The sequence below is a fragment of the Lampris incognitus genome, chromosome 1, assembly GCF_029633865.1.
Source record: "Lampris incognitus isolate fLamInc1 chromosome 1, fLamInc1.hap2, whole genome shotgun sequence".
NCBI classification, from domain to species: Eukaryota; Metazoa; Chordata; class Actinopteri; order Lampriformes; family Lampridae; genus Lampris; species Lampris incognitus.
The window spans coordinates 147,156,688-147,176,231 of record NC_079211.1 but is presented as its reverse complement, the minus strand read 5'-3'; the positions used below and the strand labels follow the sequence as shown (position 1 = coordinate 147,176,231).

Sequence of the window (19,544 nt, the reverse complement as noted above, 5' to 3'; positions counted from 1 at the left end):
GGTTACGCCACCTAGCAGCAACAACTTTAAATAAATGCTTCTTATAATTGGAGGTCAGACTTTCACAACACTGTGGAGGAATTTTGGCCCACTCTTCTTTGCAGAATTGCTGTAATTTAGTGACATTGGAGGGAATTGGAGCATGAACTGCTCCTTTAAGGTCCCGCCTCAGCATCTTGATGGGTTTCAAGTCCAGGACTATGACTAGGCCAGTCCAAAACCTTAATTTTGTTTCTTTTGAGCTATTCTAAGGTGGACTTGCTCTTCCGTTTTGGATCATTGTCCTGCTTGCATGACCCAATTACACTTCAGCGTCAGATCAGTCTGATGACCGAACATTTTCCTTCACAATTTTCTCGTAGAGAGCGGAATTCCTGGTTCCTTCCATGGTGGCAAGTCTTCCAGGCCCAGAGGCAGCAAAGTGTCCCATCACACTACCAAGCAAGCAAGCAACATTTTATTTATATAGCACTTTTAAAAACATACAGTTACAAAGTGCTTTACACTCCATACACAAAAATACGAATAAGTACGTAAAATAAATTGAGTGAATATAAAAACATGGCATTGAGAGTAACAGACCAAGCTAAAAATGAAACAAAACAGAAGTCAGGGGTGGGAATCTATAAAAAGGCTTGCCTGACAAGATGGGTTTTTAGAAGCCGCTTAAAACAGTCCAAAGACTCAGCAAATCTAATTGATTGGGGGAGATTATTCCAGAGGCTTGGAGCTAAAACTGCAAAGGCGCGGTCACCTTTTGTTTTGCAGTTGGAGTGAGGGATGGATAAAAGACCGAGGTTTGAGGATCGGACTGATTGGGAAGTGGAATGATGAGTGAGAAGATCAGAAATATAACTAGGGGCAAGACCATGCAGTGCTTTAAATGTAATCAATAAGATCTTCTAGATTATTCTGAATTTTATGGGACACCAATGGAGGGATGCAAGAATAGAGGTAATATGGGACCTACAGCTAGTTCTGGTTAGTATAGCAGCTGCATTTTGAACCAACTGCAGGCGATTTAAAGTGGCTTGGTTGAGGCGATAGTAGAGGGACTTACAGTAATCTAGATGGGAGAAAATGAAAGTGTGAATTAATTTTTCAATATCATTAAAAGACAAAATATTTCTGATTTTACCACCGTCATGTTTGTTGGTATGATGTTCTTATTGTGAAATGTTTGCTTTATGCCAGACATAATGGGACCAGTGTCTCTCAAAAAGTTCCACTTTTTACTTGTCTGTTCACAAAACATCATCCCAAAAGGCTTGGGGGGGGGGTCATCAATGTGCTTTTTTGCAAACGTGAGATGAGCGCTAATGTTTCTCTTAGTTAGCAGTGGTTTGCACCTTGCAACTCCCCCATGAATTCCATTTTTGCCCAGTCTCTTATCGTCAAACAATGAATGATGACCTTAGCTGAGGTTAGAGAGGCCTTCAGTTCTTCAGAAGTTGCCCTGTTTTTTGTAGTGTGATTTCCCGGATGAGTCGGCGCTGCACCCTTGGAGGAATTTTGGTTCAATTTCACCACTGCTCCAAGTATTCTCCATTTGGAGACAATGACTCTTGTCGTGGTTCGCTGGAGTCCTATGGCCGTGGCTCTGGGACTCCAACGGGTGGCTCTGTAACCCTTTGCAGACTGATATAGTATCTCAACAACTTTTTTTCTCATCTCTTCTCAAATTTCCTTTGATCGTAGCAATTGCGCTACTTGTTGAGACCTTGTAGCCTACTTCACATGGATGGTAAGGTTCTATATAAGTCATGTTTAGACCCGGCGGGGCTGGCAGTCACCAAGCCTGGATGCGTCTGCTCTCCATGAATCCAGTGAACAATTAAATTTGGTTAATTGGTTGATTGAGTCACTAAGGGGGTAATTTTTCCACACAGGATAAATGTTGGATTGCGTTTTTCCTTAGATAATATAATTTAAAAGCTGAATTTTGTGTTTTCTTTGTCTTATATTACATTTTGTATGAAGATCTGAAACAATTAAGTATGACAAATGTGCAAAAATAGGTGAAATCAGGAAGGGGGCAAATACTTTTTCATGGCACTGTATAATGTAATAACCTGATAGGACAGAAATCTAGCAGCACTGCTGGGTCCAGACAACTGGAGGTAAGAACCACTGCCTTCAACCATCTTGTCTTGGCCGGCTGGCTGTATGCTATGGACTTGTTCTTCCTTGGTTTACATCTCTCCCTGGTCTCTGATTGGCAGGATGAAGCGGTTGTCATGGGAACAGTGTGGGGAAACTGGTTTGGTCCTGCTGGGCTTCCTTACCCTGACTGTGTCTGTGGGAAACCTCTCCACCAGAGGACTACAGGTAGGAACTCATGTTATTACAATAATGATAGTAACATTATAACTTCAATAACATGATTTATACAGACATTTTAAATAACTTAATGAATAATAAATGAATAAATAATGTACTGAGGAAAAACAATCAAAGTGAATAAACCAGAACAAAAGAGCTAAAAGACCATAAACATTGTTGTCCTCTCAGATGTTACAGGGTTTCTAGGAAGGACCCCTCTAAAATCTGGATGTCCTGAAATCAAGGACCCGATTAGCCTTGATCATGAATTAGGACTTTACACGTACAGTTCAAGTGTAACTTAAACTTACGGTAAATTTAAACTTAATCTTGAAGTGAAACTGAGGAGTGTGAGAGGAGCTTCAGGCTGGAAGCAGGCTAACACAGAGACAACACAGCCGTTGTGTGTTTCAGACCGGGAAAAAGGATTTTGTTCAATTCCATTTAGAAACAACAGTTACGGCAGTAAAGGTGGGAGTTGTATTTTAAGACATTATATTTGATTCATATTACTCTTGACGATTATAATTGATCGGTCCGAGGTTTTGTTTGTCTCTCTCATTTTCGTCTTTTTTACCTTTTAGGCTCTTAATTGGTTTTTCTGCTGGCTGTCATCAGCTGTCTTCAAATCCTCCTCCTCTTCATCCTCTTTATTCACCTGCTTCCATCAGTCAGCCAACCAATGACTTACTCCCTTCATTGCCCACAGTCTTCCTCATGCACATCCACAGACACGCATGTAATATAATGATAGTAACAAACTTTATATAGCGCTTTTTGAAACAAAGATAAAAAATGCTTATCAAAACTTGGCAGAAATAAAATATTAACAGAAAGGCACAGAATAAATGATAGAATTATATATAAATATATATAATATATACATACATATACATACATATGTGTGTGTTTGTGTGTGTGTGTGTGTGTGCATAATACGGTGTTATAGGAGACAAAAACTGATGGTAAGACAAAGACTATTGGGATTCAGCATAAAATGAAAACACCGGCTGGACTCTGACCCACTGAGATAATATGTGATAAGCTAAGATGTAAGATAAGATATAAGTTAAGCTAAAATATAAGCTAAGATATAAGATAAGCTAAGATATAAGATGAGATATAAGCTAAGCTAAGATGTAAGATAAGATAAGATAATAAAAGGAACTCTAACCAACTCATGTAATGTGACTCCAACCGAGATGTTTTTGAAAATTGGTGAGAAGATATAAGAAGAGATAAAAATGACCAAAAGCAGAATGAAATGAGGACAAAGAAGAGGAGATAGGGCAAAGGCTCGATGAGCTGACCACCATAAAGACACACACACACACGCACGTCTGATGCTCTCTGTCTGGTATTTCCACACAGCTGCTGTGTGACACACCTTTACAGACTGCTGCACCTTCCAGCACTCTGCTGATCAAGCTATGAACATTACTCACTGTGGGATCAGGGTGTGTGTGTGTGTGTGTGTCTGCATCTATCTGTCTGCGTGTTTTCATACGTTCCTGTGTGTGTGTGTGTGTGTGTGTGTGTGTGTGTGTGTGCATGTGTGTGTGCATGTGTGTGTCCAGGAGGAGGGCGTGGCCTCTAACAGTCTGGAGGAGGAGCTGGAAGTCACCACCTACTGGTGGGGGGAGTGGGCCAAGTGGACGGCCTGCACACGTACCTGTGGAGGGGGGGTGATGTCCCAGGAGAGACACTGCCTCAAACAGAGGTACACACACACACACACACACACACACACATGCGCGCGCACACACACACACACACACATTCTATCTGAAAGCCTTTTTTCTGCCTAAAGGAAGAAAGCAGCTGTTGGGAAGGACAACATGACCTGTACCGGCACAGCAAAGAAATATCTTCTCTGCAACACCAAGGTATTATCACACACACCAACATGACATCACATGAGGTCAGAACAAGGACCTGGTCTTCCCGCATGCCATTCATTTCCAGATATACATCACTTGGAAAGCTGAAAAACCCTCTGGAGCATAAGTGTGTTTTGATTGGTCTCGTTGGGTCGACACACCATTACACCTCCCTGAGGAGATACAGCACCCCTGTCTGTGTCTCTGTGTCACGGGACCAAATGAACCCGTTAAAACCCCATTGTAGGGCGTTCGGGTAGTGTAGCAGTGTATTCCATTGCCTACCAACACGGGGATCGCCAGTTCGAATCCCCGCGTTACCTCCAGCTTAGTCGAGTGTCCCTACAGACACATTTGCCGGTGTCTGTGGGTGGGAAGACGGGTGTGGGTATGTGTCCTGACGACGTCGTTTCGTCAGTAGCGGTTGGTTTGTTTCTGTGTTCAGGAGTGTCCTCCCAGCGGACGGAGTTTCAGAGAAGAGCAGTGTTGGTCCTTCAACTCTCAACTTTACAACGGCAGGAGCTACACCTGGAAACCTCTCTACCCCGGTAAGTATTAACACTAGTCTACTACTCGTTAGAAAAATGTTGACTCTATTTTATTCTACTGTCCTCTCTGTCAGTCTCATGGGTGTTTATTTTCTTTGCATCCACCTTGAAGGCGTTATTAATAATACATTATGATTCATAAGGCACCTCTGGCAAGCTCAAGAAGACTTTACACATTAAAAGCACAGTACAACAGGGGGTGTCTGGGTAGTGTATTCCATTGCCTACCAACACGGGGATCGCCAGTTTGAATTCCCATGTTACCTCTGGCTTGGTTGGGCGTCCCTACAGACACAATTGGCCGTGTCTGCGGGTGGGAAGTTGGATGTAGGTATGTGTCCTGGTCGCTGCACTAGCGCCTCCTCTGGTCAGTCGGGGCGCCTGTTCAGGGGGGAGGGGGAACTGAGGGGAATAGCATGATCCACCCATGCACTACGTCCCCCTGGTGAAACTCCTCACTCTCAGGTGAAAAGAAGCGGCTGGCGACTCCACATGTATCGGAGGAGGCATGTGGTAGTCTGCAGCCGTCCCCGGATCAGCAGAGGGGGTGGAGCAGCAACCGGGACGGCTTGGAAGAGTGGGGTAATTGGCCCGATACAACTGGGGAGAAAAGGGGGGGGGGTACAGTACAACAATATCAAAGAGAAGAGAACGAAAGAATCAGATAAAAGAAGCACAACACTAAACTGCGATAGTAAAACCATGACAGTTGAAACTCAGTGTAGTGTTTGTTGTAGTCTTGACAGTGTAGTTAAAACAGAAGAGATGGCAGGACACAGGAAGTAAGAGAGACTAAAAGGTTTTAAGATTGAGTTTTAGAGTTTTAAGTGGTTTTGATGTTGTTTTTTTGGTTTGAAACATATGACCATTGACATTTTTTCTTCTTTCTCCTCTTCTTCTGCTAATCATTATTGTTATTATTACTATTAATATTGCTTGTAGTTCTAGTAGCAGTAGAAGAAGAATTTTTAGTGGTCCTGGGACTCGCAGCATTAAGTCAAGTCATTGTGGTAGTAGTAGTAGTAATAGTAGTGGTAGTGATAGCGGTAGTAGTGGTAGTAGTAGCAGTAGTAGTAGTGTTAGTAGTGGTGTTAGTAGTAGTAGTAGTAGTGGTAGTGATAGTAATAGTAGTAGCAATAGTAGTGGTATTAGCAGTAGTAGTAGTAGTGGTAGTAGTGGTGGTAGTGGTAGTAGTAGTAGTAGTAGTAGTAGTGGTAGTAGTGATAGTAGTAGTAATAGTAGTAGTGGTATCAGTAGTAGTAGTGGTAATGGTAGTAGTGGTAGGAATAGCAGTAGTAGTAGTAGTAGTAACTGTTGCAGTGGGAGCATTTAAATGCTAATAATGTTTAACAAATGCTGATGACCTTTGACCTGTGCGCACATAGATGACTATGTGCACATCTCCAGTAACCCTTGCGACCTCCACTGCACCACGGCTGACGGTCAGAGGCAGCTGATGGTGACAGCGCGCGACGGCACTTCCTGCAAGTACAGCAGCTACCGCGGGGTGTGCGTGGACGGTAAGTGTGAGGTGAGTCCAGAGCATTTTTTGTCATTGGTTGCTCTTTTATCTCTGATTTCTATGGAGAGATATTTGCCGCATAATTATTAATGCTAATAGGAGTCAATTTGTTTCTCACAGACGTTAACTTGTGTCTTATAGAATAATGAGACTATAGTATTGTGGTTGCTACCTGCTCCCTTGCTATACTGTATATGTCTGGGGAGCTGAGTAGTCTCGTTGTCGGGGTTAACCCATGGCCCAGGGTATGCTTTACTGTTATTATGGTCAATGCCGAGGTCCTTGAGCCGAGTTCAGTAGGCGCCTAGTTGGGTTGCTCCCCTCCACCACCGAAGAAGAAACCTCAGTTGTCACGTGTCGATCGGTAGTAACGAGTGTGTGAATCCGAAACACCATGAAATTTGTCTCAAAATTCAAGCGAAAAAGAGAACTACAGCAATGCACACATGTCATGTGATCCACAAATGCAGATTCAACAGTTCACAAGTCAATTTTAGATTTGAGACTGTCTTATTGCAACTAATGCTATGGACAAGGGAAAATGTATACATTTTTTTTTAGGTATTTGTGCAAAATGTAAAACTTGCATTCATAAATATGGATGCAATTGTACAAATCATTGCACATTCATTCAAATGTCAGTTTACAAGACACAAGTTGACTCCTATAAGTATTAATAACTGAGACACATTTCTCCCACAGACTTCTCTGTCTTCAGTTTCTTTTGTCCTTTTTCTATTCACATCCTTTTTTCGAACTTTACTGAACCAAGGAAGCCACTTCGAGATTGACACCTCCTTCCAGAAATGAGCGCTGGCTAGCGTTGCGAGCAAGACCGGTCTGACGAATCGATCATATTGATTTTTGTCTGGAGATCCGGGTCTGGCCTCCCTCTCATTGATGGCTATATCAAAGGGGTGGACCAGTGGAAAATATGGACGGTCCAGTCACAGTTTGGAGACCAAACTTGTTTTTGCAGTGTCCAAATTGTTAGCAGATTCCACACACTTCAAGTATGTAGTGTGATGTAGTATGCACCACGTATGTTAAAGCTGGCGGACTCACATCCATGCGGAAGTGTTTTTTTTTTTTTTTGCGTGTGTCACCAGAATACCAACTTGGTCACTTTCCAGTTAGGAGAACTTTGTTACTTTTGCTTCATCCGTTTGTTTCAGCCTTGGCTCTTCATTTGTGCTTAAGGCATTTTTAATCATGAAATGTAAAAAAAGTTACATTTATCCCCTGGGCATTTGTCTCCATGAATTTGACCAAAGCTCAGAGAATAATGGCATGGTCTTCTTCATCCAGTGACCATAAGCTCCACACTTAATACCTCTATGTAGTAGTATGCATACATGTATCTTTCACACCCTAAATTTGTTTAAACTTCTATACTGACATCATGCACTCTGAAATGTGCGTACTATTAGCATGTTCTGTCAACAGTTCAGACACGTGTGTCTTTAAGAAAGGATGCAGCAAAACTGTCAACAACAATGGGCAGCGGGGATGAACGGTAGTCTTAGTGTTGCCCTATCATAGAACGTACTGTGGTGTCACGTGATGCAGCCACAGCTTGCAACATACATGTGCGAGCAACTATGGAGTGATGATGACGTAAAATGAAAGAGGCCATCTATGTTAAGAGGGAACGACCACCCCTGAACCGAGGCGGGGCTAAGAGTACGTCTGTCGCCATCTTACAGTGCTGTGGTTGCAAATATTCCCCAATCCTCTGTGAATAGTACACATGGCCATTGGAACTCTAGTTAATGGTCACACCCATTTTTGCATCTGAAACTGGTTGTTGGTTTCGGTCAGTAGGCGCTGTATTGTACTGTGTTGTTTATAACGGGTGGGGATACCTGCAGTCAGTTGAGACCGAAGATGTCACTTAGTTAAGTGACGAAACGTATCTGTCAGTAAATGTTGTGTCCAGATGAACTGATTCAACCTTCTTTGATAGATTGAACCATTTAATTTTTGGCTGCAGCAGGTGGCAGCCATTTAAAAACATGTCCAGATAGTCTGTGAATGTTCTCATTCATCCAGGTCATGGTTATCCAAAGGAGTTGAATAAAGTGCAACTGGACTTGGTATATATCCGTGTAGACGTTTCGCCTCTCATCCAAGAGGCTTCCTCAGTTCGTGCCTTTCTGACTAGACCAAGCTAGTCTGACTGGCTGGTGATGAGACTCAGATATTTATCCTCTTTGGAGTCGTTATCAGAGCTATTGATGTCCATGGCTCTTTGTGTTCCGATGTTTAGCAACGCCCGTCGTTATCAGAGGTATTAATATGCATGGCTTTTTGTGATCCGATGTTAAGCAGCGACGGTCATTGGGGGTGTTAGTTTCGACTTCGTTAGTGCTCCATTCAGTGGTCATGAGTCGTTGGAGCCGTTAGTGAGCGACTGTTGTTCTTGGAGGCTAAGCTTCTTAAGTCTCCTGGGTAGAGATGAAAGGACGGCATTGTAAGTGGGAGATAGGTGGCGTCGCAGTCCTCCTCCTCTGTTGAGGGATGGTTTTTCCATTTCCATTTCCATTTCCTGTCCAAAATGTGTACATTGCTGTCCTCGAAGGAGTGTGTCTTCTCCTTTAGGTGTAGATAAACTGCTGAGTCTTGTCTTGAGGGGTTTGGGCTTCTGTGTTGGACCATCTGTTTGTGTAGTGGTTGTGTGCATGTCCAGTGCATGTCCAGATAGGCAGCTTGGCCTAAACTGTTCTTCAGCGGTCTGTTCTAAGAGGAGGCAACATAGTTATACACAGCCCTCCAAAACTCACTTGTCATGTTGGGAAAAGTGTGTAAGACCCAGATTTTCCATCACTTTCATCACATGAATTAAGACAAATTCCTTTCTGCTTGCTGGTGTGTTTTTCGAAACCTTCTGCAATCCACTTCCTGGTTTTCTGCTCTCAGCCAATTGGGTGCGACGGCGTGCTCTTCTCCTCCAACACGCTGGATAAATGTGGAGTTTGTCAGGGAGATGGCAGCAGCTGCAGCAGAGTTACCGGAAACTTCCGCCGCAGCACCTCCACTCTAGGTAAGAGGACCGAGACCAAGTCACCATTTACCAAACTGCCTAGTCTCTCTGCCAAAGTGCCTTTAAGCAAGGGGTTAAACCACAATCAGCTCCATGTGGGATGCTGTCAAACCCACCGCAGCCTCTGTCCTCCCATTAAAGCCCACTTACTACTGCCTGGACAATAGAGGAGCTAAACCCTATGCAACTAGGATGAGTTTGCTAGCATGTAAAGGTGAAACACCATGTGTAACTGCTGGACTGAGCTTGGTCTAAACTGATGTTAGCGTAGCAGGAAAAACACAGCTGTAAATGATAACATTATTGATGGCTGGGTTTGATTTAGGTGGACAAGTGAGCTGATGTTGTACAAAGCTGTTGACTGTGACAGTTCTGGCTCATTGCTACACCTAAATCAAAGGGTTTAGGAGGCGGCCAGACAGAACGGATAAATTTTGTATACGGATCGCACCAGTGGCGGCTGGCCAGTACAGGGTGCTGGAGCGCCACCCCCTTCGAATATCAAGAGATGAAAATCTACTCAAGCATCTTAAATATAGTTTAGTTGTATAATGCAAATAATTATGAAATAAAAGTGTTTTTCAGTCTGTGAGCGCCTGTCAGCAGCCATTAAATATCGGTTCCAAATGGTATTTGGTTAGTTTCTGTCTGAGAACATATACTTCCTGGCCAAGGGGCGCTGGCCAAACCATACCTTATGTAAGCCCTCAAACTTGTGGCGAGCAGGTGACCTGAGTCTGATTGGTTTCTTCAGATTTTCCATGAGGCGCAGTTCTGTGCTGCCCCAGACACTCCCACTTTTATCGGCAGGGAATTGGTTTTGTTTTAATTTTTTTTTATCTAATGTGATTGGACAATTCTCGTGGCTGTCAATCATGCTCACACCCACCACGACGCCTTGTCACAACTGTCAATCATCCACTGTCTATGAACCCTGATAAAATCTATAGGCTACATTGTCCTTCTTAACAACTCTATGACTGTGTGGACAATAAAGCAGCTGTCAGGTGTGCTGCACCAAGGTAAATTGCGACACCCCCCCCCCTCCAATTTTTTTTTTAGCACCAGCCGCCACTGGATCGCACACTATCCGTTCTCTGTTCAATTGGAATATGAAAAAAAGTCGAGATGGATGCCAACAAACACAAGCTTCTTATTATTGGTGTTCTTTAGAATAAGACGTCTCTACAGTGACTCTACAGTGTCTACATTATTAATTGATGGTAGTGAAAGAAAAGAGCCGTGAGTTTCTCCTTCATGTTGAATGAGAGAAAACAAGCTGCACCAATGCATCTGACTGGCTATCGAACAAACAGCAGATGATTAAGTATACTGCGGTCCATCAAAAGTTTGGATGGTTTTAACTTTTGATGTACGTAAAAAAATGTGGATCATATGTCCGTCGAATGATGGACATCCATCTTTCCTGTCCGTCATCCGTCAACATATCAGTCCCATAGAGAATACATTGGCTCAGTCCATTACCGATATGAGTGACTTTGACAAGGGACCAAATTGTGATGGCTAGACGACTGGGTCAGAGCATCTCTAAAACAGCAGGCCTTGTTGGGTGATCCTGGTCTGCAGTGGTCAGTACCTACCAAAAGTGGTCCAAGGAAGGACAACCCGTGAACCAACGACAGGGTCATGGGCACCCAAGGTTCATTGATGTACATGGGGAGGGAAGGCTAGCCCCGCTTGGTCTGATCCCACAGAAGAGCTACTGTAGCTCAGATTGCTGAAAAAGTTGATGCTGGCTATGATAGACAGGTATCACAACACACAGTGCATCATAGCATGCTGTGTATGGGGCTGTGTAGCCACACCGGTCAGAGTGTCCATGATGACCCCTGTCCACCACCGAAAGCTCCTACAATGGGCATGTGAGTGTCAGGACTGGACCATGGAGCAGTGGAAGAAGGTGGCCTGGTCTGATGAATCACGTTTTCTTTCATATCACGTGGATGGCTGGGTGCGTGTGTGTCGTTTACCTGGGGAAGAGATGGCACCAGGATGCACTATGGGAAGAAGGCAAGCCGGCAGAGACAGTTTGATGCTCTGGGCAATGTTCTGCTGGGAAACCTTGGGTCCTGGTATTCATGTGGATGTTACTTTGACATGTACCACCTACCTAAACATTGTTGCAGACCAGGTACACCCCTTCATGACAACAGTACTCCCTGATGGCAGTGGCCTCTTTCAGCAGGATAATGCACCCTGCCACACGGCAAAGATGGTTCAGGAATGGTTTGAGGAACATGACAAAGACTTCAAGGTGTTGCCTTGGCCTCTAAATTCCCCAGATCTCAAACCAGTCGAGCATCTGTGGGATGTGCTGGAAAAACAAATCCGATCCATGGAGGTGCCTCCTTGCAACTCACAGGACTTAAAGGATCTGCTGCTAACGTCTTGGTGCCAGATACCAGAGGACACCTTCAGAGGTCTCGAGGAGTCCATGCCTCGACAGGCCAGAGCCTGTTTTGGCAGCACGAAGGAGACTTAATGTTTTGGCTGATGGGTGTAAATCCAACTCGCCTAGAAGCAGCAGTCAGTTCAGGTGCAGGTTCAGCAACACCTCATATGGAACACTGTTGGAGAATAAGCCGATAGCTTCATACAGATATGAAGTACCAGTCACGTGTTTGGACACACCTGACTGAATGTATGTTTTTCACAATATGGAATTCATTGCCTATTTCTGAATTTCTTTCCAAAACAAATTTGAATTTAAAATATGTAGTTTGAAATGCCCCCCCCCCAACAAGTTCTTTCATTTAGTACTTAAGTGTAGTTTAGTAAAAATAAAGAAAACGTGTAAGTGTGTACAAACTTTTTTTTTTACCCCACTCTTCCGAGCCGTCCCGGTCGCTGCTCCACCCCCTCTGCCGATCCGGGGAGGGCTGCAGACTTACCACATGCCTCCTCCCATACACGTGGAGTCGCCAGCCGCTTCTTTTCACCTGACCGTGAGGAGTTTCACCACGGTGATGTAGTACGTGGGAGGATCACGCTATTCCCCCCAGTTCCCCCTCCCCCTGAACAGGTGCCCAGACCGACCAGAGGAGGCGCTAGTGCAGTGACCAGGACACATCCCCACATCTGGCTTCCCACCCACAGACCCAGCCAATTGTGTCTGTAGGGACGCCAAACCGGAGGTAACACGGGGATTCGAGCTGGCGATCCCTGTGTTGGTAGACAACGGAATAGACCGCTACGCTACCTGGACGCTATTTCAGAGATTTTTCACTTGGTGGCAACAGCTAATGCCACAAGAACTCACACATCCGCTCTTGAAAATATTTTAAAGATTATTTTTACCTTTATCGGATAGTGACAGCGAAGAGGCAGATAGGAAATGAGGGCGAGAGAGGGGTATGATGTGCATCAAAGGTCACCGGCTGGAATCGAACCAGCGGCAGGTGCGACCATGTGGCATACACTGTAACAGTTCAGCTACAAAGGTGCTCCTTGGAAGGATTTTCAGAAGTTTTAATGACTTCTGGTAGTTTTAATGAACAAGTAAGGTTTTCATAAACCTTCAGCACTCCTCAGTAACACGTGAAGATGGCTGGGCTGTCCAGCTGGTCCTGGCCTGGATAGCTGGTCCTGGCCTGGACAGCTGGTCCTGGTCTGGACAGCTAGTCCTGGGCTGTCCAGCTAGTCCTGGTCTGTTCAGCTGGTCCTGGCCTGGACAGCTGGTCCTGGCCTGGGCAGCTCGTCCTGGCCTGGATCGATGACAGTCAGGCCGTCTCTGAGCAGCTCACAGTGACTTTAATTAGAAACCTGACGTTTCCTGTTCCTTGTTTCCTGTCAACAAGGTTACTCCTTCATCACACAAATCCCTGAAGGATCATGGGACATTCAGGTCATCGAGAGGAAGAAGTCTGCTGACGTCCTGGGTGGGTACTTCCTCTTCTCCTGCCTCTTACAAACATACACACACACACATACATGCGCTCTAAACACACATACAAACACATACTCACCCTCAAACACTCCCCCCCCCCCACACACACACAAGCACAGTCTAAACACACACATACAAACACATACTCACAAACACTCTCTCTCTCTCCCACATACAGACTAAACACACACCCACAGATACACTCACACACTCTAGACACACTAAAATACACACACACACTCTAGATACACTAAAATACACACACACACACACACACACACACAGTAGATACACTAAAATATACAAACACACACACTCTCTCTAGATACACTAAAATACACACACACACTCTAGATACACTAAAATATACACTAAAATACACACACACACTCTAGATACACTAAAATACACACACTAGATACACTAAAATACACACACACACACACACAAAACATTCTCCCCCCACACACACAAAACATACTCTCTCTCTCTCTCTCTCTCTCTCGCTCTCTCCCCACACACACACACACACATACATGCACTCTAAACACATACAAACTCATACTCACTTAACACAGACTAAACATACACCCACAGATACATTCACACACTCTAGACACACTAAAATACACATACACTCTAGACACACTAAAATACACACATACACTCTAGACACACTAAAGTACACACACACAAAACATATTCTCCCCCCACACACAAAATATTCTCTCTCCCACACACACACACAAGACATTCTCTATCCCCCCCCCCCACACACACACTCTTGATACACTAAAATACACACATATACTCTAGATCAAACTCTTTTCAGTTCAGTTCAGTGATGCTTTACTGGCATGACTGCATCATTACCATGTTGCCAAAGCAGGTGACAGGGAAATGTCTTAATAGAGTATTAAACAAAAAAAAATTAAGATAAATGGAACAAGGACTAGGTAGAATAATTGGAACAGTAATTGACAATAATTGGAACAGTAATTGAAAGTAATTGAAACAGTAATTGATAATAATTGGAACGTAATTGGAACAGTAATTGGCAGTAATTTGAACAGTAATTGACAATAATTGGAACAGTAATTGGAAGTTATTGACAGTAATTGGAACAGTAATTGACAAATTGGAACAGTAATTGACAATAATTGGAACAGTAATTGACAATAATTGGAACAGTAATTGAGTGTTTTGGTCACGCACTGACCCCTTAGGCTATGGCATTCTGACACATATTGTGCTACAAGGTGTGCACTTTGGCCCTCTCCTAAAATAAGTGGCCATTGCTCTTTCTCATCCAGCAAATCTTATTTATGATCCACACATTTGTTTCGGATGCCCTTCCTGACGCAACCCTCCCCATTTATCCAGGCTAGGGACCGGCACTAAGAATGCACTGGCTTGTGCATCCTCAGTGGCTGGGGTCAACTGTCCAAATTAACAGGGAGTACAGAAGAGAGGTGAAGAAGAGAGTGCAGGCAGGGTGGAGTGGGTGGAGAAGAGTGTCAGGAGTGATTTGCGACAGAAGGGTACCAGCAAGAGTTAAAGGGAAGGTGTACAAGATGGTTGTGAGACCAGCTATGTTATATGGTTTGGAGACAGTGGCACTGATGAAAAGACAGGAGGTGGAGCTGGAGGTGGCAGAGTTGAAGATGATAAGATTTTCACTGGGAGTGATGAAGAAGGACAGGATTGGGAACGAGTATATTAGAGGGACAGCTCACGTTGGACGGTTTGGAGACAAAGCAAGAGAGACAAGATTGAGATGGTTTGGACATGTGTGGAGGAGATGCTGTGTATAATGGGAGAAGGATGCTGAATATGGAGCTGCCAGAGAAGAGGAAGGCCAAAGAGGAGGTTTATGGATGTGGTGAGGGAGGACATGCAGGTGACTGGTGTGACAGAGGAAGATGCAGAGGACAGGAAGAGATGGAAACGGATGATCCACTGTGGCGACCCATAATGGGACCAGCCGAAAGTAGTAGTAGTAGTAGTAGTAGTAGTAACTGTTTTTCATCGAGGAGTAGAATATTTGGAATCTGGTTTTCAAATTTCTCCTGGTATTTTTCTCTTATGTTCTGAAATTTCTCACAATTTAGCAGGAAGTGCATCTCTGTCTCGACCTCACCTGCTGTACAGTGACCACATATTCTTTGCTCTTATGGTAGCCAAGATGTTTTGTGTGTCTGCCCTTTTCAGTGGCTAGACTGTGGTCAGTGAGCCTGTACTTGGTAAGGATGTGTCTCTGCTTACTGTCTCTGACAGTGGACAGATAATCAGCCCATTTGTGTTCTCTCTTTAGGGCCCGATAAATTCTAATTGGTGTTCTAATTTGTTTTCTATGTCCCAATGTTCCAGATATGAGTTGTTGCATTGTGTGATGATGTGGTCTACTCAATCTGTGGTTGGTTAGCAGTGCTAGCCTGAAACTCATCTGTGTTAGTGGTTACGGGGTCAGTTAGTTTCACAACCAGCTGACTGAGAGGACACTTTTTGGTGCTTAGCTCTTGGATTTGGAATGCTCTAAATTGCAATGTGGGGCATTCAGATAGCATGGCGGTCTATGCCGTTGCCTACCAACACGGGGATCGCCGGTTCGAATCCCCGTGTTACCTCCGGCTTGGTCAGTCGTCCCTACAGACACAATTGGCTGTATCTGCGGGTGGGAAGCCAGATGTGGGTATGTGTCCTGATCGCTGTACTAGCGACTCCTCTGGTCGGTCGGGGCGCCTGTTCAGGGGGAGGGAGAACTGTGGGGGGGGGGATAGCGTGATCCTCCCATGCGCTTCAACCCCTTGGTGAAACTCGTCACTGTCAGGTGAAAAGAAGTGGCTGGCGACTCCACATGTATGGGAGGAGGCATGTGGTAGTCTGCAGCCCTCCCCGGATCAGCAGAGGGGGCGGAGCAGCTAATAAATAAATAAATAGCAGCGTGTCGAGGGGACTTGATTTAAGGTGCATCCAGAATTTAAGTGATCTTTCTCTCTTTTTCTCCCCCGCCCCACACACACACACAAAACATTCTCTCTCTCCCACACAAACACACACACACACACAACATTCTCTCCCATACACACACACACACACAAACACATACACACACATACAGATGCACACTTAAACAGCACAAAAACGCACATAACAAAGTCAGAAAAACAGAGTTAGAGAGAGAAAGACAGTGAAGTGATGATGTGAGAAAGAGTTAAAGAGCAAGACAGAGAGGGATAGACAGAGAGAGAGAGAGAGAGAGAGAGAGAGAGAGAGAGAGAGAGAGCAAGAGAATGGTCAGTAAATGCTTCAGTGTTTGTTATGATTCCAGTTGATCTCTCTCTGCCCCCCCCCCCCAGCCGTGACCGACCAGGCGGGGAACTTCTTCTTCAACGGGGCGTACAAGGTGGACAGCCCGCAGAACTTCCATGCCGCCGGCACCGTCTTTAAGTACCGGCGGCCCATGGACGTCTACGAAACTGGGATCGAGTACATCGTAGCCAAAGGCCCCATCGACCAGCCCATCAACATCCTGGTATGGGCCTCCCTCCATCACATCCATCCGTCTGTCGATCCATCCATCCGTCCGTCCGTCTGTCTGTCTGTCTGTCTGTCTGTCTGTCTGTCTGTCTGTCTGTCTGTCTGTCTGTCTGTCTGTCTGTCTGTCTGTCTGTCTGTCTATCTCTCTGTCCGTCCGTCCGTCCGTCCGTCCGTCCTTCCTTCCCTCCCTCCCTCCCTCCCTCCCTCTCAGGCTCTCATCTCCCCATTTCTCTCTGTCTCTCTCAAACCCACAGATGCACCTAGTTATAGTGGTGGTTGTTTTGTCCTTTTTCGGCTAGCGGTTGAGTTTCGTGTCTTCTGCAGGAGGACGGTTCAGTGTTTATCAGGCTTGAAAATCTGTTCACGTTTCCCTGCGACAAAAAGTTCCAGTAGAATCAAAGCAGCAACACCGACGAAATCTCCAGTGGCTCTGTTGTTCATCACGGAGTCGCTCCTCGCAGAAGCAACACAGGTTGCTCCGTCTTCATAGAAACTTCTGACAAACACCTAAACTGGAGGATTTAAAGTGAACCTCGGCGTGAATCTCGCCATGTGACCGAGTACAGGCCTCGTGCGCTGACAGAGGCCGTATATCGTCTGCGCTGCCGGCCAGGTCTGATAAAAATCTCTGCAGGATTCTAGGATTAAGAGACACCGCAAGTTTGTTGCTGCTGACACTCGCCATTCATCATCATATCATTTCTGGAACACCAGATCTGGAACAAGCTCTTCAAAATGCTGCGGTTTAAAAAGGAAAACATTGTCAGCGTCATTTCTTACGTTAGTCAAAGTGTCACACTTTGTCACAGTTTCCGTCCGGCCTGCAGTGCATCTGCCGGAGGCCAGGCAACACATACATGGAGTTTACAATGTTCATGAATCAGGATCAGAACCTGACAGCTCCTGACTTTTGTCTTTCCACGAGCTTCATGTTCAGAATCAGAATCAGGAACACTTTGTCGTTTCATTTCATGCACTCGCGCACATGAAATGAAACAAAACATCGTTTCCCCCAGCCCACAGCAGTGCAACACTAAGACAAGAACACGCATCCAAGAATTAAAGTACATACATATTCAAACTCTAACACATATCTAAACCAAAAAAAAAAAAATCACTGTCCAGAGAATGAACGCCAGCCAGGATGACTGTCGGAACTGCCGGTCTGCATGGGCTAGCAGTTAGCTTAGCCTGCCCCGCTTCCGCGTGCTGTCGGACCATCCTCGATGTTACCTCTTTGGGCACAGCTCCAGGCAGGGCCGTGGTTCCTGGGCCCACAGGACACAGCAGACCAAGCTCTCCCAGCCGATCCAGCGTCAGCTCTCCCAGCCATCAAACGAAGACAAACTTCAACGCAGACGTGGACAAAGACACTGCATGGATGGTACTGGGTGAGGCCGCCGCAAAACACGAATTTGCACCGCCATCTTCCCACACCGGAAGCGGAAAATCTTGCTTCATCTATTATGTAAAGACATCGTCCAAAAACATATTAACGCAAAATTCGCTGATGAGTAATTGTATGTGCGGTCAGTACTGACGGGTAATTCACATAGTCAACCTAATAGTGTTTCTCGATTGCTCTGGCACAATTCTCAAATGATAATTAATATTTTCAAAACAACGTGCAAACCTCCAAACCACTGGGCACTTGTTCACAACAGGTTTGAATTTCTCATTCTTTTAAACAAACTGTAAATGTTTTAGCACATCTGTGCAAACGAGTAAGTACAATTGTCTGCAATTTGCACAGTTACCAATTGAATATATCTTGCTGATCAAAACTGATTACATTGCTTCTCAGTTGAATAATTGTACTCTCCAAAACATGTGTGAATTCTTTAATTGTGTAAGTTATCACATGCTGATTAGTCCATTCAATTTTCAACATCCGTCAGGCATATATGAATATCACTACAGTAATATGGATTTTTGTGTAGCGCCTGTTAAATTGGTAAATTGCCTGTAAGGTGCATCTGCGTCTGCAGAGATGCACGAGCACACCGGCTCGTTTCCCTCTCCTCCGGCGTTTCACCATACGAAGAATGGGGATCGCACCTTTGACCAATTTGGCACATAGTTCCGCAGTTGTGATGAGAAAGTTGGGGAAATAAATCCAGTTTCCTTGATGTTCATAAGCTCTTCTCTGGTGACAGAACTGCGGGTATTGTAGCAAAACACTGAGTTTACAAAAAACCCCAAAACAATGGACACCAACATACCAAGGCTGCCATCCGCTGTGCCATCCGCTGTGCCCTTAGTGACATAAATTTTTACAAGAAATGGGTGTTGTCCATAACAATCTGTTCCTATTCAGTAATACTCTAGATTAATAATGTAATCACTGTTAATTAATAGGTAATAAGGCCCTTATAAGTCCTCATCTAATGCTTATCAACATTGTGTTAATAAGACTATAATAAACGTTAGTTAATAGGTAATAAGGTCCTTATAAGCCTTAATTATGCATTTTGTAGACTATAAAAAAATATTTTAATTACTTAATCATGAGGGTCCATAGATGAGACGTGCAGTTTAATGCAGATTGGATTTACAACCTAAGGCGAGTGTGAAAAATTAGGTTTTGCATATTTCGCAAGCGCCACCTAGTGGCCAAAAACATGTTTATGATGCTATTATTAACACATATAGTCTTATTAACACACATTGATGTTAATAAGCATTTTATAAGGACTTATAAGGGCCTTATTGCCTATTAACTAACACTTATTACATGTACTTAATGTGAAGTATTGCCTTATTTTTTTCCAGTTCTTTCATA

The 19,544-nt window shown here is 44.4% G+C and overlaps 1 protein-coding gene across 1 annotated transcript in view; it reads left to right on the top strand.

Annotated features, from left to right (window-relative positions):
- Positions 1–2,223: 2,223 nt before the first annotated feature.
- Positions 2,224–19,544, top strand: part of adamtsl2 (ADAMTS-like 2) — a 38,633-nt gene continuing 21,312 nt past the window's right edge. The window contains exons 1-8 of the mRNA XM_056292905.1: positions 2,224–2,328; positions 3,900–4,042; positions 4,133–4,208; positions 4,648–4,750; positions 6,136–6,281; positions 9,192–9,315; positions 13,134–13,214; positions 16,582–16,757. Of these exons, the coding sequence (XP_056148880.1) occupies positions 2,224–2,328; positions 3,900–4,042; positions 4,133–4,208; positions 4,648–4,750; positions 6,136–6,281; positions 9,192–9,315; positions 13,134–13,214; positions 16,582–16,757 (954 nt within the window). The remainder of the gene's footprint in view (positions 2,329–3,899; positions 4,043–4,132; positions 4,209–4,647; positions 4,751–6,135; positions 6,282–9,191; positions 9,316–13,133; positions 13,215–16,581; positions 16,758–19,544) is intronic.